General features: G+C 42.9%; 2 protein-coding genes across 5 annotated transcripts in view; both read right to left on the minus strand.

Moving 5' to 3' along the window:
• ACOT9 (acyl-CoA thioesterase 9) overlaps positions 1-16,727 on the minus strand; it is a 397,499-nt gene that overhangs the window by 165,641 nt on the left and 215,131 nt on the right. The gene's annotated exons all lie outside the window — the stretch shown is intronic.
• The window catches only part of APOO (apolipoprotein O), a 75,872-nt gene that overhangs the window by 30,930 nt on the left and 28,215 nt on the right, over positions 1-16,727 (minus strand). For all 4 annotated transcript variants that reach the window (XM_050777382.1, XM_050777381.1, XM_050777380.1 and 1 more), the window contains exons 3-5: positions 15,167-15,286; positions 10,568-10,622; positions 5,028-5,123 (exon numbers count right to left, since the gene is read on the minus strand). In XM_050777382.1, the coding sequence (XP_050633339.1) occupies positions 5,028-5,123; positions 10,568-10,622; positions 15,167-15,286 (271 nt within the window). The remainder of the gene's footprint in view (positions 1-5,027; positions 5,124-10,567; positions 10,623-15,166; positions 15,287-16,727) is intronic.

Raw genomic sequence — 16,727 nt, forward strand, 5'->3', positions numbered from 1 at the left:
TTGAAAGTTTCGATGGCAAACAAATTCAGTGTCCAACCAAACTATCACATGGTATGAGGGCAGAAAGTGATTTTCAGACATGGAAGGTCTTGGGAAGTTTACCTCCAACTTGGTATGCTTGGGAAGCATACCTGCACATGCTTTTTTGAAAGTGACTTAAGCATGTAGTTCGATAGCATGGCAGAGTAAACCAAGGAGAAGATGACATGGAACCCAGGAAAAGAGGGCTTAAACCCAAGAAAGTGTGAAGAAGACCAGTCCCAAAACAAGAACTGTGTTGAAGTCTCAGGCCAGATTGTAGGAGGATATAGAGCTGTGGAGCAAGGGGAATGGACAGAAGAGATAGCAGGACACAGAACTTGGAGAAACCTGAGAATGAGGTTTAAAAAACCAGTAGAGGATGAAACTAGAGAATACACATGGCCTTGACTCCACTGAGAGGCACAGTGTTTTTGTCATGGGACCCATATAGATGTTAGCAGAATGTGTGTGTTATTGATTTTTTTTTTTTTTTTGATAGAGTTTTGCTATTGCTGCCCAGGCTGGAGTGCAATGGTACGATCTCGGCTGACTGCAATCTCTACCTCCTGGGTTCAAGTGATTCTCCTGCCTCAGCCTCCCAAGAATCTGGGATAACAGGCATGCGCCACCATGCCCAACTAATTTTGTATTTTTAGTAGAGATAGGATTTCACTATGTTGGTCAGTCTGGTCTCGAACTCCTGACCTCAGGTGATCCACGTGCCTCGGCCTCCCAAAGTGCTGGGATTACAGGTGTTAGCCACCATACCTGGCCGATTTTTTTTTTTGAAATGGGGTCTCGCTCTGTTGCTCAGGCTGGAGTGCAATGGTGCGATCTCGGCTTGCTGCAACCTCTGCCTCCCGGGTTCAAGTGATTCTCCTGCTTTCGCCTCCCAAGTAGCCAGGATTACAGGCGCCAGTCACCATGCCTGGCTAATGTTTATATTTTTAGTAGAGGTGGGGTTTCACCATGTTGGCCAGGTTGGTTTTCAACTCCTGACCTCAGGTGATTCATCCGCCTTGACCCTCCGAAGTGCTGGGATTACAGGTGTGAGCCACTGTGCCCCGCCAGAATGTGTATGTTAATCCTTAAACAGTTCTAATCATGTAAGTGCTGCTTATTGGCTTTAAAACTTTAAACAGACAAATCCCCAAAGATGGAACTGGGGTTGCTGAAGAGAATACAAATATTATCAACCTAGACTATTAATGATTTACTGTTTCTCTCTTGATCCTGTTGCGTGAATTGAAAGGGTGTAATTCTCCTGGAAGAGAAAAGCCTGTCATAACCCTGCATAGTGCTTCTCCCCTGCTCCCACCCACTTGAAGCAGCTCACCCAAGTGAGGACCAGGGAAAGAGCAGCCAACCTGCCACCCAGTCATTTCTCACTCCTCCAGGGAGAGCCGAGAAGTGGCAGCTCTCGGGCCTCCAGCTCCTGCTGGTTCACACAATGAGCTGGGGACCCCAGAACTTCAGGAAGGAGGTGTAATCATATTCCCCGGCCCCTACTTCCATGCCCACATCTCCCAAGAGGCCAGTGGTATGGGTTGTCACTATCAGCACTGCCAGGGGCTGGGGGAACCACTGGTGCCAATGCTGGGGAGAGCCACCAGAAAGCAACAATAGTGTCAACAACCATGTGTCATCTTGGAGTGGTCCGGCTGGGCCCACCTCCTCTGAATGAACATCCATTCACCTCTCTGAGAGCCTCTTGTCACCATCACAGTCATGGCAATCTTCATCAACTGAAGCAGACTACCTTAGCAGATATGCTCAAGAAACCCCACCAGGCTGGGCATGGTGGCTCGCAACTATGATCCCAGCACTTTGGGAGGCTGAGGCGGGAGGATCACTTGAGGTCAGGAGTTCAAAGACCAGCCTGGTCAACATGGTGAAACCTCGTGTCTACTAAAAATACAAAAATTAGCCAGGCATGGTGGTGCACGCCTGTAGTCCCGGCTATTTGGGAGGCTGAGGCAGGAGAATCACCTGAACCCAGGAGGCGGGGTTGTGGTGAGCCTGAGATCATACCACTGCACTCCAGCCTGGATGACATAGCAAGACTCTGTCTCAAAAAAAAAAAAAAGGAACCCCATCAGGAGGGACCTTCTGCACCCACCCATCCTGCTGCTGCCCTCAAAAGGGACCATCCACCTGGAGGGGCCTGCAAACCACTCTGGCTACCCACAGACATCCCTACCACCCCACTCATCCTGCTTGGTGAACCCCTCTGATGCTACTCACCTCAGGCCTTTCTATACCCAGAGCTCAGGGGAAAAGACCTGCTAGTGCACATGTGTGTGTGCGTGGCTGCATGAAATATTTGTGAAAAAGAACTAAGGTGTCAAATTATTTTAATACTACCAAGCTCTCCCCAGGAAAAGGAAGAAGAGAGATAGAAACAAACAAAATCAGAGAACTAGGACCCACTGTAGCAGATATCCTCATGCTGCTGCTCTGGCCAGGAGAGCACGGTCTCCAATCCTCCTTAGGATGGTCACCCTAGTGGGTGTGCCGGGGACAAACTCTCGGCACTGTAGGAACGTACCCACAGCACAGAAAAAGTTTTCTTTGGACCTGGAAGACTTCCCTAGGGCCACGCTCTAACCACGGAGAGGGAGGGGGAAGCTCCTCTCACTCACTTCTACATTCCTATCTCCCTAACAATAGCTGAAATCCCAACACCCTGGCCTTGGGATGTTCATCAATCTCAAACACTATCTAAATAAGACCGAATGCTCTTTTGAACAGCTTTGCAAGAAATGAGGTGAAAGAAGTTTAGGGGAAAATGTTGGTTCATACGTTTATTACAAAAAATAAGCTGGAAATTTAATTCTGACATATTCTGCATGAGACGGGAGGAGGGCATGAAGACTGTGACATGAGTTGCTTTCACAGGTGAGCTGGTAGCGCCACCAGGGCAGTGTCTACCCTCCAGATTAAAAAATAACAGCCATTAGCAGGGCACGGCAGCTCATGCCTATAATCCCAGCACTTTGGGGGGCACCAAGGGAGGTGGATGGCTTGAGTTCAGGAGTTCAAGACCAGCCTGGGCAACATAGTGAAACCCCATCTCTACTAAAAATACAAAAATTACCTGGGCATGGTGGCAGGCGCCTGTAATCCCAGCTACTTGAAAGACTGAGGTGAGAGGATCACTTGAGCCCAGGAGGTCCAGGCTGCAGTGAGCTATGATCACACCACTGCACTCCAGCCTGGGTGACAGAGTGAGACCCTGTCTCAAAAAAGAAATCAACTTAAAAAAATAAAATAAGGCTGGGCGTGGTAGCTCACACCTGTAATCCCAGCACTTTGGGACATTGAGGCAAGCCAATCACTTGAGGTCAGGAGTTGGAGACCAGCCTGGCCAACACGATGAAACCCCATCTCTACTAAAAATACAAAAATTAGTTGGGCGTGGTGGTGCACATCTATAATCCCAGCTACTTGGGAGGTTGAGGCAGGAGAATCATTTGAATCCAGGAGGCGGAGCGTGCAGTGAGCTGAGATTGTGCCACTGCACTCCAGCCTGGGCGACAGAGCAAGATTCTATCTCAAACTAAACTAAACTAAAGTAACAACTATTGCATATAGAGGGAAGATTTTTTAAATTGGAGGAATAGGACTGATACAGTTTTAATGATTCTATCCTCCAAATCTCATGTTGAAATGTGAATCCCCATGCTGGGAGGTGTTTGGGTCATGGGGGTGGATCCCACATGAATGGCTTGGTGCCCTCCCAGTGGTAATGAGTAATTTCTCACTCTGTTAGTTCACATGAGGGCTGGTTGTTTAAAAGAGCCTGGCATCTCTCTAGCTCCCTCCCTCACCATGTGACGCACCTGCTCCCCCTTTGCCTTCCACCACGATTGGAAGCTTTCTGAAGCCCTCAACAGAAATAGATGCTGATGCCATGCTTCTTGTACAGCTTACAGAACTGTGAGCCAAATAAACCGCTTTTCTTTTTTTTTTTTTTTTTGAGATGGAGTCTCGCACTGTCACCCAGGCTGGAGTGCAGTGGCTCGATCTCAGCTCACTGAAAGCCCCGCCCCCCAGGTTCACGCCATTCTCCTGCCTCAGCATCCCAAGTAGCTGGGACTACAGGCGCCCGCCACCACGCCTGGCTAATTTTTTTGTATTTTTAGTAGAGACGGGGTTTCACCGTGTTAGCCAGGATGGTCTCGATCTCCTGACCTTGTGATCCGCCTGCCTCGGCCTCCCAAAGTGCTGGAATTACAGGCGTGAGTCGCCATGCCCAGCACCTCTTTATAATTACCCAGCCTCAGATATTCCTTTAGAGCAATGCAAAACAAACTAATACAGGGACCAAACTAGTCTCTATGGTTCTTTTACTGCGGTCTGATTACAGGGTTCATAAACTTTCTTCATTAGGAACGATGGTAACGTCAGAATTTTATATCATAAACATTAAGTTTCCAACCAGTGAAACTTCAAGTAGTTCATAACAAACTCATCTCATCATAGCAAAGTATTTTATCAGCCTTTATTTCCTATAGATATTTTATAATTTAGCAGTATAGTAATACTTTTAAGTTGGCATTTGTTAGCATTTAATTTTAAGCATTTTTAAAGTTTTTGTCATCACTGACTGAAGTCATGACAAATCAAGAAGGTAATAAAATCTCTATTAAATCACTGCCGTATTTACTGTGATTAATATAGCCTGATCTTAATAGTGAAATGTTTAGGAACAGTTTCTCAGGTGTGAAAGACTTTAAAATTTTGCTCTTTCTGGACCAAAGAACAATAGAGATTTGATCAAGTAAATGTGCCTATAAAGGATAACTTCTTTTTTTTACCAAGATTATACAATTTCTATTTATGTTTAAAATCAAATATGATAACTGTATCAATTATACATTAAGAAAGCCATATTTAGGAACCAACTCATTATTCTGAAACCTGGTAAATGAAGGGAAAGAATGAAACATATATTCTATCTCTGCTTTATGAGCTGACTGTTAAACCCACAAAATTGCACCTACCTCTAGCCAAAAGGAGTCCAATAAGGCCAGCAAAACCAATAACACCAAGTCTTGGAAAAAATCCAGGAGGTGCATTTTGGAGATAATCATAGCTGTCTACAATAGAATTAGACCAGGAAGCAGTTCCATAAATTTCTCATTAAAAAACAAAACAAAAAGTCTTATACAGTATATAATATGTATATACAATATCAAGGGCTTTTCAAATCACATATTCTCTGCATTCTGCTACTGTACTTCTTTTCAACATATTCTTTTTATGTAACATATAAACAAGATTTACTATTCACATAACAAGTGTCCAATTTTCTTTTCTTTTTTTTTTTTTTTGAGATGCAGTTTTGCTCTTGTTGCCCAGGCTGGAGTGCAATGGTATGATCTCAGCTCACAGCAACCTCTGCCTCCCGAGTTCAAGCGATTCTCCTGCCTCAGCCTCGAGTAGCTGGGATTCCAGGCGCCCACCACCTCACCCGGCTAACTTTTGTATTTTTAGTAGAGATGTGCTTTCACCATGTTGGCTAGGCTGGTCTCGAACTCCTGACCTCAGGTGACCCACCCGCCTCAGCTTCCCAAAGTGCTGGGATTACAGGTGTGAGCCACTGCGCCTGCCTGCAAGTGTCCAATTTTCAACTACCTTTGGTCCAATAACTTACTGACAATGAAGTAATGTTAAATTACTTTCATATTCCTGAAAGCAACAGATCTGAATCAGCAATTTGCACAGGGAGGAATACAAACACAGGGATCCTATGCTATTCAAATTCTTGTTATGTAAACACAAAAACAGAATAGATTTGGATAAATCTTTGGATAGATCTATTGCTATCTGAAGCTTTGCTACTTGCTCTCTGAAACTCAGGAACCAAAAACAAGCTGTGAGTGGTGGCTCATCCCTATAAGTTCAACACTTTTCAAGGGTAAGGCAGAAGAATCACTTGAGTCCAGGAGTTCAAGGCTGCAGTGAGCTAGGTCCGCACCACTGTACTCCAGCCTGACAGCCTGAGCCACAGAGCAAGACACAGCCTCTTAAAAAAAAAAAAAAAAAAAAAAAAAAAAAGGCCAGGCGCGGTGGCTCACTCCTGTAATCCCAGCACTTTGGGAGGCCGAGGGGGGAGGATCACAAGGTCAGGAGTTCGAGACCAGCCTGACCAACATGGTAAAACCCCATCTCTACTAAAAATACAAAAAAATTAGCTGGGCGTGGTAGCACATGCCTGTAATCCCAGCTACTCAGGAGGCTGAGGCAGGAGAATTACTTGAACCCGAGAGGTGGAGGCTGCAGTGAGCCAAGATCATGCCACTGCACTCCAGCCTGGGTGACAGAGTGAGACTCCTCAAAAGAAAAAAAAAAGAAATCAAATACCTTAGACTCAGAAAAATAAGTATCCTTTGCCATCTGAACTCATTATTCAAACTCAAGAACAGAATAAATTTGGATAATAAAGGAAACTTGTAAGTTCACTCAGGAAATAGCCACTGTTGACCACCGCTAATGGTGATAGAATCAATAAAAATAAGTACAACATGTGAACCTATTCATCATGCCTGAACATGCCTTCTGACTTCATTCACATAATGCCTCCTCTCCTTTCCACTGAGCCAATCCCACCTCATAAAAGCCAGCTTGAGTCCTACCTCTACACAAAAGCCTTTCCTAAGCTCATCAGTCCATACCTCTCTCCCTCCTCTAAAGTCCCATCATATCTATTCTTTGTACCATCACTTGGTACCTAATCCTATAGTACCCTGTGTTTAATTATTCAGGTGTGTATCTGGTGTCTCCCCAAGGAGAATGTAAGCTCCATAATGATGGATTGCTTATACTCCTGTGTTATCTTCCTTCAGTGGTAATAACGGATGTTCATTCAATAGATATTTATTAAGAATGATGGCCGGGTGTGGTGGTTCACACCCGTAATCCCAGCACTTTGGGAGGCCAAGGTAGGAGGACTGCTTGAGTCCAGGAGTTCAAGAACAGCCTGGGCAACATGGCAAAACCCTGTCTCTCCAAAAAGTTTTAAAAAAATTAGCCAGGGGTGGTGATGCATGTCTGTGGTCCCAGCTACTTGGGAGGCTGAGGTGGGAGGATTGCTTCAGTCCAGGAGGTCAAGGCTACAGTGAGCTATGATCATGCCACTACACTACAGCCTAGGTGACTGAGACCCTGTCTCCAAACAAAAACAGGCCAGGCGTGGTGGCTCACGCCTGTAATCCCAGCACTTTGGGAGGCTGGTGAGGGTAGATCACAAAGTCAGGAGTTCGAGACCAGCCTGACTAACATGGTGAAACCCCGTCTCTACAGAAAATACAAAAATTAGCCAGGCGTAGGAGCGTGTGCCTGTAATCCCAGCTACCCAGGAGGCTGGGGCAGGAGAATCACTTGAACCTGGGAGGCAGAGGTTGCAGTGAGCCGAGATCATGCCATTGCACTCCAGCCTGAGCAACAGAGCAAGACTCCGTCTCAAAAAAAAAAAAAAAAAAAAAAAAAAAATCACACTGCCAGGAGTTGATAAATACTGGATGAATTAACAAATGATTTTTAGCTAGGTCATGACTTAAACAAAGCCCTTGTCTCCTTCTCAATCTCATCTTCAGCACTCCGTATCTGCTTAGGGTTCCTCAAACATCCAATACCAACTCACACCTCTAAGCCTGATCATGCTGTGACCAGTGCGCAATGCCTGCTTCCAGCAGTCCCATCCCCACCTTTTGGTGTGGCTAACACTGTTCCTTCAAGATTCACTTCAGAAATCCTTCCCTGACTGCTCCCACCTCCTCAATTTCGATTAAACTAATTTCCTTCCTCTGAACCTTCAATAACGGTCTGTGATTATCTCTGTATTTGCACTAGTACTGAATAATGTGTTACATGCATCTCAGTGGTTGTGACCACTGTCTTAACCAATCTCAATTTTCAAGGTCTGGCAGAATGGTGACTTAGAAAATATATGCAGAACTGAAGTAATAAACTGGAAAATTCAGTAATTCTGTCCCCTAAGTAATACCAGATACATGCCAGTTTTCCTTTTCCTGGGTTCTTTGGGAAATGTGATCATTTTAAATACGACTATAGGACTTGTATTATGTTTGCATTAATTACTGTCTGGCCTGTTACTTATTTTGCCTTTAGCCTAGTTTTTACTTTCCATCCTCTAGTCTGGGTCATTTGAGGCAATTTTTTACTTCCCTTTATTTTTGCCTACTAGCCCAGTGTTGCTCAATTCTAGATGTGTACACAGAGCAGTTGACAGAGGGACACCCAGATGGCTGTGGTGAGCTGGGCCAAAGTGGGTAAATCACAAAGAAAGGGGAAAGAAGATATGTTTTAAGACTGCACAGAGTCTGGGCAACAAAGTGAGACCCTGTCTCTACAAAAAAATGGAAAAAATTAGCTGGGTGTGATGGCACATGCCTGTAATCCTAGTTATTCGGGAGGATGAGCTGGGAGGATTGCTTGAGCCCAGGAAGTCGAGGCTGCAGTGAGCTATGATCATATCACTGCATTCCAGCCTAGATGACAGAGTAAGTTCCTGTCTCAGAAAAATTTAAACAAGAGACCTCTCAGCCACACACGTACAGATAAAAGACTATATCAGGAGTTCCCTAGTTTCCTCAGATAAAAATGAAGATAATAAGGTATCTGTCAGGTTGTTATGAGGATTAAATTAATATATATATATATTTCAAATTTTTGTGGGTACATAGTAGGTATATATATTTACGGAGTAAAGGAGGTATTTTGGTTCAGCCATACAATGCATAATAATCACATCAGGGTAAATGAGGTATCCTTTACCTCAAGTATTTATCATTTTTCTTTGTGTTACAAGCATCCCAATTCTACTCTTTTAGTTTATTTACAATAACTAAAAGAGTATAGCTTTTTTAGTTAAATAAAATGTACAATAAGCCAGGCACGGCGGCTCACACCTGTAATCCCAGCACTTTGGGAGGCCGAGGTGGGTGGATCGCCTGAGGTCAGGAGTTCGATACCAGCCTGACCAATATGGTGAAACCCGTCTCTACTAAAAATACAAAAAATAGGCTGGGCGTGGTGGTGTGCGCCTGTAGTGCTAGCTATTCGGGAGGCTGAGACAGAATTGCTTGAACCTGGGAGGCGGAGGTTGCAGTGAGCCAAGACAGTGCCACTGCACTCCAGCCTGGGCAACAGAGTGAGAATCTGTCTCATAGAAATAAAAAATAATAAAATAATAAAAAATAAAATGTACAATAAAGTCTTGTTGACTGCAGTCACCCTACTGTGCTATCAAATACTAAGTATTATTCATTCTAACTATATTTTTGTACTCATTAACCATCCTTACTCCTCCCCCAATAAACTGGAATTTTTAAAGCACTTAGAAGAGTACCTGACATTTAAGTCTTAAATAAGTGTTTATGAAATTAATAAAATTAAGATGTTACTTATTAACATGCCTTAATAATTTAAAGAACCAGTAGGGGGCCGGGTACAGTGGCTCACACCTATAATCCCAATACTTTGGGCCAAGGTGGGCAGATCACTTGAGGTCAGGAATTTGAGACCAGCCCGGCTAACAAGGTGAAACCCTGTCTCTACTAAAAATACAAAAATTAGCTGGACATGGGGTGCACGCTTGTAATCCCAGCTACTCGGGAAGCTGAGGTGAGAGAATCGCTTGAACCTGAGAGACAAAGGTATTAGTGAGCTGAGATTGTGTCACTGCACTCTAGCCGGAGTGGCAGTGAGATTTTGTCTCAAAAAAAAAAAAAAAGAACCAGTAGGCAGCTATTACTATGTCTGTCTTCTAATGATAAATTTATCTGACAGTCTCAGAAATATCAGGACATCAATACACTATGATGATCTTAGCAAAGAAATAAACTGTATTCATGTTTATTTTGTTCTATCATGGAAACAAACCCTTGTAAAAACAAGATTTTGTTTCCGAGATACCAAATAAGGGGAATGAAATACGATCGGCAGCTTTACTAATTCACCAGTCTTTGATGAACATTAGTCAGAACATGGACTGTGAATCCAGTTTGTGAGTATATGTGATAAGTGGCCCACAACTGAAAAACAATCAAGGAAAATAAAACCAAATGAAAAAAAAAATGTAAGAACACTATCAATTATGCAATAAGACCTTTCACAGGAGTACCAGCTCAGCTCCTTCCTGCTTCAAAACTTCTAGAGCATGTAATTGCAATGCAAATGAACTATTCCGATTCAGAAAATCTATTGATGAATTAGTATGGTGTATTACACTGCACCTGGAAATGAGATTCTTTTTTTTTTTTTAAGCAGTGTATCTGTACTTGCTAGCCCAAGAATCCTAACGATCTGGAAGAGACTTACCTGACTATTTGGGGACACTAGTTGCCTGAAATCTGATGAAAACAACAGTTCCTCTTCCCAGAAAAATCCACATAGCTCTGAAATTCTGCATATACTTTTAAGGAATCCACAGATTTCTTGGAGCTCATTCATGGAACTCCGATTAAAGAGTTCAATGTTAATGAAGTAGCTGATTATGCCTAATTTAAAATCAACTTACCTAACCCCCATTGAACCAAATTTTGCATCTTGGGCTTAGTTTGGGAGTACGTTTCCTAAAAAGGTAAAAAGAAACTGAATGAAACTATTCACAGGATCTGCTGATTAGAAAGTTAACAGAATAAATATACTTGTCTTTACTGAATAAATTATCATGTTATTAACACTTTTTGAACAAAGGGATACACTGTCTATCTGGGTCTTTTTGTTTGTTTTTCCTATTATAATCTTCCCTTCACTGCAAATAACTCAGCAGAATGGCTTATTACTGCCACAGGAAGCAGATTCCAAGCAGAGTGGTTTCAACAATCCAGCCGTTTCACTCTTCCATTAAAATGGAAAAAACAGACTAAAAACCAATCTCCTTGATACTTAACTGGCAAGCTTTTCTCCATGAGATTAAATCTGTCTTTCATATTAACTACTTCCTGATCTGCCATTAATTAGAGCCTACATCTGGAAACTGCCCATTTGAAGCAAGAATGACCAGCTTTAATGAGACAAAGAAGCCTGTAGCCCAAAGCAAATGAGGTGTCAACATTCTCTTAAAAACAATAAAAAGGCTTTGTGGCCAGGAATGATGGCTCCCCTCCAGTAATCCCAGCACTTTGGGAAGCCAAGTTGGGCAGATCACCTGAGGTCAGGAGTTGGAGACCAGCCTGACAAACATGGTGAAACCCTGTCTCTACTAAAAATACAAAAATTAGCCGGGTGTGGTGGCACGCGCCTCTAGTCCTAGCTACTCAGGAGGCTGAAACAGGAGAGTCACTTGAATCCAGGAAGCGGAGGTTGCAGTGAGCCGAGATGGTGCCACTGCACTCCAGCCTGGGTGACAGAGCGAGACTCTGTCTCCAAAAAAAAAAAGAAAAAAAGGCTTTGTACATGAACATCACATGATCCTAAAGAAAACAAGGGGACCGCTAGAAGGTACCCACCTTCAAGAAGTCTACAGTGAAGACAAGAAGAAATACATGGGTATCAGAAGGTATCAAAACTAGTTGCCATTTGGAAAAGGATTTTTTTATTTTTATTTTTATTAATTTTTTTTTTTTTTGAGATAGAGTTTCGCTCTTGTCGCCCAGGCTGGAGTGCAGTGGCGCAATCTCTGCTCACTGCAACCTCCGCCTCCTGGGTTCAAGTGATTGTCCTGCCTCAGCCTCCTGAGTAGCTGCGATTACAGGCGCCCACCACCACACCCAGCTAATTTTCGTATTTTTGGTAGAGACAGAGTTGCACTATGTTGGCCAGGCTGGTCTCCAACTCCTGACCTCAGGTGATCCGCCTGCCTCAGCCTCCCAAAGTGCTGGGATTATAGGCGTGAACCACTGCGCCCCGCCTAGAAAAGGATTTGTTTTGTGTGCTTCAGTTCAAGTCAGGACAAGCTATCCTCATTCTTTTAAATGACCTGAAACAATAACTGCCGAATTAGGCAGAAGATCTAAAGAACTGAGTATCACTTCATTAGAATCCATTATTTCACACCTGTAATCCCAGTACTTTGGGAGGCTAAGGCAGGAGTATCTCGTGAGGTCAGGAATTTGAGACCAGCCTGGGCAACAGCAGAGACCCCATCTCTACAAAAAAATAAAAATATTAGCTGGGCATGGTGGTATGTGTCTGTAGTCCGAGCTACTTGAGAGGCTGAGGTGGGCAGATCTCTTGAGCCCAGGAGTTCGAGATCAGCCTGGGCAACACGGTGAAACCTTGTCTCTACTAAAAAAAAAAAAAGAAAAAAGAAAAGAAAGGAAAGGAAAGGAAAAGAAAAGAAAGGAAAGGAAAGGAAAGGAAAAGAAACGAAACCTTCAGAACAATATCTAGAATGATTGCCCACTTCTTTTGATAGCTTAATATTTTTACTATTAAAAAAAATTTAAGGCTGGGCACAGTGGGTCATGCCTGTAATCTCAGCACTTTGGGAGGCCGAGGTGGGTGGATCACAAGGTCAAGAGATCAAGACCATCCTGGCCAACATGGTGAAATCCCGTCTCTACTAAAAATACAAAAATTAGCTGGGTGTAGTGGCACATGCCTGTAGTCCCAGCTACTTGGCAGGCTGAGGCAGGAGAATCACTTGAACCCGGGAGGTGGAGGTTGCAGTGAGCTGAGACTGCGCCACTGCACTCCAGTCTGGCGACAGAGCGAGACTCCGTCCCAAAAAAAAAAAAAAAAAAAACAAAAACAAACTTAAATTGGTTCTTCAAGAAAAGGGCCAGAAATTCCTGGTCTGAAAAAGGAACCAGGAATTAGAAATATTCCTATTCATGAAGACTTTGTTCTACCCAGGAAAATAAAACCATTATAATTAAAAAAGCTATTATAATTACAAGAAAGTTTTTATATTTAGTAGTAGTGGAAATAAACATGTAGATAACTAATCTATCATCCAGAGAGCTATTTTGCTGCACTGAGTATCACGCATGGAAGAAAAGGTAAAAAACAAAAAGCAACCTTAGGCTAAAAGGTACAAAGTACTTTTATTGCCAAAAAAAAAAAAAAAGACAGACTACAAATAACAGTAGTCATGCCTACATGATACAAAAATATCCACACAAATTTGCTGACTATATCTTAACTACCAGAAGTTTAAAAATCTTTTAGAACAAGAGAATAAAGTCTAGTCATTTTACAACACATTATGTATAAAGTCTTTAGGTATTACTTAACTCAATAATATGGTTATGATACTTAAGTATAACGGCCTAATTTATATTGTTGATAGAGTCCATGCTTACTATTGTCTTTCTAAATTGGTGAACAAAAGTTCAACAGCAGCATAGGCAAAGGAAATTAAAAATTTTTAAACAAGCTCTGGATGAAAATTGAATTTAGGCCAGGCATGGTGGCTCACACCTGTAATCCCAGCACTTGAGGAGGCCAAGGTGGGCAGATCACTTGAGGTCAGGAGTTCAAGATCAGCCTGGCCAACATGGCGAAACCCCATCTCTACTAAAAATACAAAAATTAGCCAGGCATGGTGGCTCGTGCCTATAATCCCAGCTACTCGGGAGGCTGAGGTGGGAGAATTGCTTGAACCCGGGAGGTGGAGGTTGCAGTGAGCCGAGAGCACACTACTGCACTCCAGCCTGGGCAACAGAGCGAGAATCCGTCTCAAAAAACAAACAAAATAAAAAAACAAAAACCAGGCCGGGCGTGGTGGCTCAAGCCTGTAATCCCAGCACTTTGGGAGGCCGAGACGGGCGGATCACGAGGTCAGGAGATCGAGACCATCCTGGCTAACACGGTGAAACCCCGTCTCTACTAAAAAATACAAAAAACTAGCCGGGCAAGGTGGCGGGCGCCTGTAGTCCCAGCTACTCGGGAGGCTGAGGCAGGAGAATGGCGTAAACCCGGGAGGCGGAGCTTGCAGTGAGCTGAGATCCGGCCACTGCACTCCAGCTCAGGTGACAGAGCGAGACTCCGTCTCAAAAAAAAAAAAAACAAAAAACAAAAAACAAAAAACCAAAAAGACTAAATTTATAAATCTCAAGCAAGGTAAATCTAGACAATTTCCCACACATCTACATCTATTAGTTTTTATTAAATTTGTCCTCAATTTTCAAAATCAGGATCAAGTATAGCAAATATATGTATCAAAGCCTACAAAAGCATTCTATAGATTGTAAACGTTGGTTACTTATGTTAAAAATCACATAAATACTTTTCATTTACGTAATGACAAATGCCTGACCTAAAACCCAGGCAGGGACAGACACCCATCTGTATATGTAGTTCTTTGGTCACTAGGACAAACAATTCAGTAATCTAGTATGGAATTCTACCCTATTTTAGTATCTACCCTCCTATTATGGCATTCAAAATGCCATATCCACTCCTGGTTTAAGTGGCACTGATTTGTATACTGGGGGAGAAAAACTTCACAATTTTTATGTAAGTGTTTACACTGCATCTTTTTCCTTTGTTTAGAGTTCCAGGCCACAAGCCTCCCCTGGTAGACAACAATGTTTTCATAACTGCAAGCAACAAGGTAGCTCCTAGCCCCTCTGCTCTCTAGTCAAGGTGTTACGCACTGCCCAGGGAGAGGGAAATTCTCTCTGCAGCTGTGGCAACAGCTGTCACCAGGAAGCTAGAGCATCTCTACACCCCCTCCTCAGATGGCACTGAAGAACATCTGTAAGTCAGGCACTTTTAACTTGGAGCCTGTTATTTAAAATTTTTTTTGTGGGTAGGCAGTAGGTACACACATTTATGGGGTACATGAGACGTGTTGACACAGGCATGCAATGTGAAATAAGCACAATATGGAAAATGGGGAATTCATCCCCTCAAGCATTTATCCTTAGTGTTACAAACAATCCAATTACACTCTTTAAGTTATTTTAAAATGTACAATTAAATTATTGACTGTAGTCACCCTGTTGTGCTATCAAATAGTAGATTTTATTCATTCTTGCTATTTTTTTTTTGCACCCAGTAGCCATCCCCCTTTCCCCCAGACCCCCACCCACTACCCTTCCCAGCCTCTGTCAGCCATCTCAGGGCCCTTTATCATGCCTTTTTCCAAAAACATGCAGCCAGTACAGACTTTTCTCTATTGACTCTAAACAGAAATGCGTTCACTCCATTTTCAGAACAGTTGTACCTGACACCAGGTTGTGTATGGCTCGCAATAGTGTCGGAGCTGTGAGATGCTTTCTTCAAGCTGGCTCCTTGCCTCCTCCACATACTTCGATTGACCCTCGGGAACTGAATAGAGTGAAAGCTGCACACATTAAAACAAAACAAATATTTAAAAGACGTATTTTCTACAGGATAAATTTACCAAATTTGTAAGTATTTAATATAATATTTCTAATAATTCATGAATTACAGTGACTCTGTGGTCGGGTGTGGTGGTTCACGCTTGTAATCCCAGCACTTTGAGAAGCCAAGGCAGGCGGATCACTTAAGGTCAGGAGTTCGAGACCAGCCTGGCCAACATGCCGAAACCCCATCTCTACTAAAAATACAAAACTTAGCCAGGTGTTGCGGTAGGCGCCTGTAAACCCAGCTACTCGAGAGGCTGAGGCAGGATAATCGCTTGAACCTGGGAAGTGGAGGGAGCGGTAAGCCAAGATCTTGCCACTGCACTCCAGCCTGGGCGAGAGTGAGACTCCATCTCAAAAATAGTAATAATAACACTTCATGAATTCCAGTGACTCTTAAGGGTTACGAGCAACCTGAACTTTACCTCGAACCATCTCTGCACCTTATTTCCTTAATCAACAAGGCCAAGGCCAAAAGGGCAGGGCTATGAGGTGTCCTACCTTCTCCCCACCCACTGACTGCAAACAAAGCAGCTCCTCTTTATCCATTTTATATACTGGTATTTGGTATTCCACCTTAGATTGAGTTTGGAAAAAGGATTTTATTACTCTAAAGGGTGGGTAAAGGGGTTAAAAAAGCTTGAGAGTAACCAAAGGGCATGTCATTCAGTTCAAATGATTGGTCTGATGTTAATCAAAGCAGGAGAGCAGGTTTGTTCCCCACCCAGAGAACTTCTCACAGCCACGGCTGGCTGCCTTCTTCACCCTCAAAAAATGCCACTGTGCCAAGGCCTGAGAAGAGAGTAAAGGGCAAAAGATAAGCTAATTAGCTTTATGTAAACACCAATCAAGTAACCCTACCCAGGACTGAAGGTAGATCCTTACCTCACTTTATTCAAAGGCAACAGAAACTGAATATCCAAAATAGTTAGTGGGAAGTACAGACCAAAAAGGAATGTAAACAGTAGAGAGAAGATTTCTTGTTTTTTTAAATTTAGTATTTATTAAGTATATACTTATGAGCGTCTCCTCCAGCCAAGAAACAGAAAGGATCCAGATCTCTAATTTCTTAGAGAAGAAAAAATGTGAGTATCTTCTTGGCTTGATAAGAATCAAGATAAGCCAAGAATCAGAGAGACCACTTAGAAAAGTGAGTTGTGCTTATAACCTATCTGGACACAGTGGATTCCCCAGTAAACATTTATCAAGTATTCCTTAATTGTGCCCTTAGCTAAGTATCATTAAAGTTTACCTGTTGAAAAAGCCATAGTTTAATAATTTCCCACAAATTAAACAAACTATAAGGAAATATATTTTCTCCGTTTAAATGTCTTCCGGCTGGGCACGGTGGCTCACGCTTGTAATCCCAGAACTTTGGGAGGCTGAGGCGGGTGGATC

This window comes from Macaca thibetana, chromosome X (assembly GCF_024542745.1).
Source record: "Macaca thibetana thibetana isolate TM-01 chromosome X, ASM2454274v1, whole genome shotgun sequence".
Lineage (NCBI taxonomy): Eukaryota > Metazoa > Chordata > Mammalia > Primates > Cercopithecidae > Macaca > Macaca thibetana.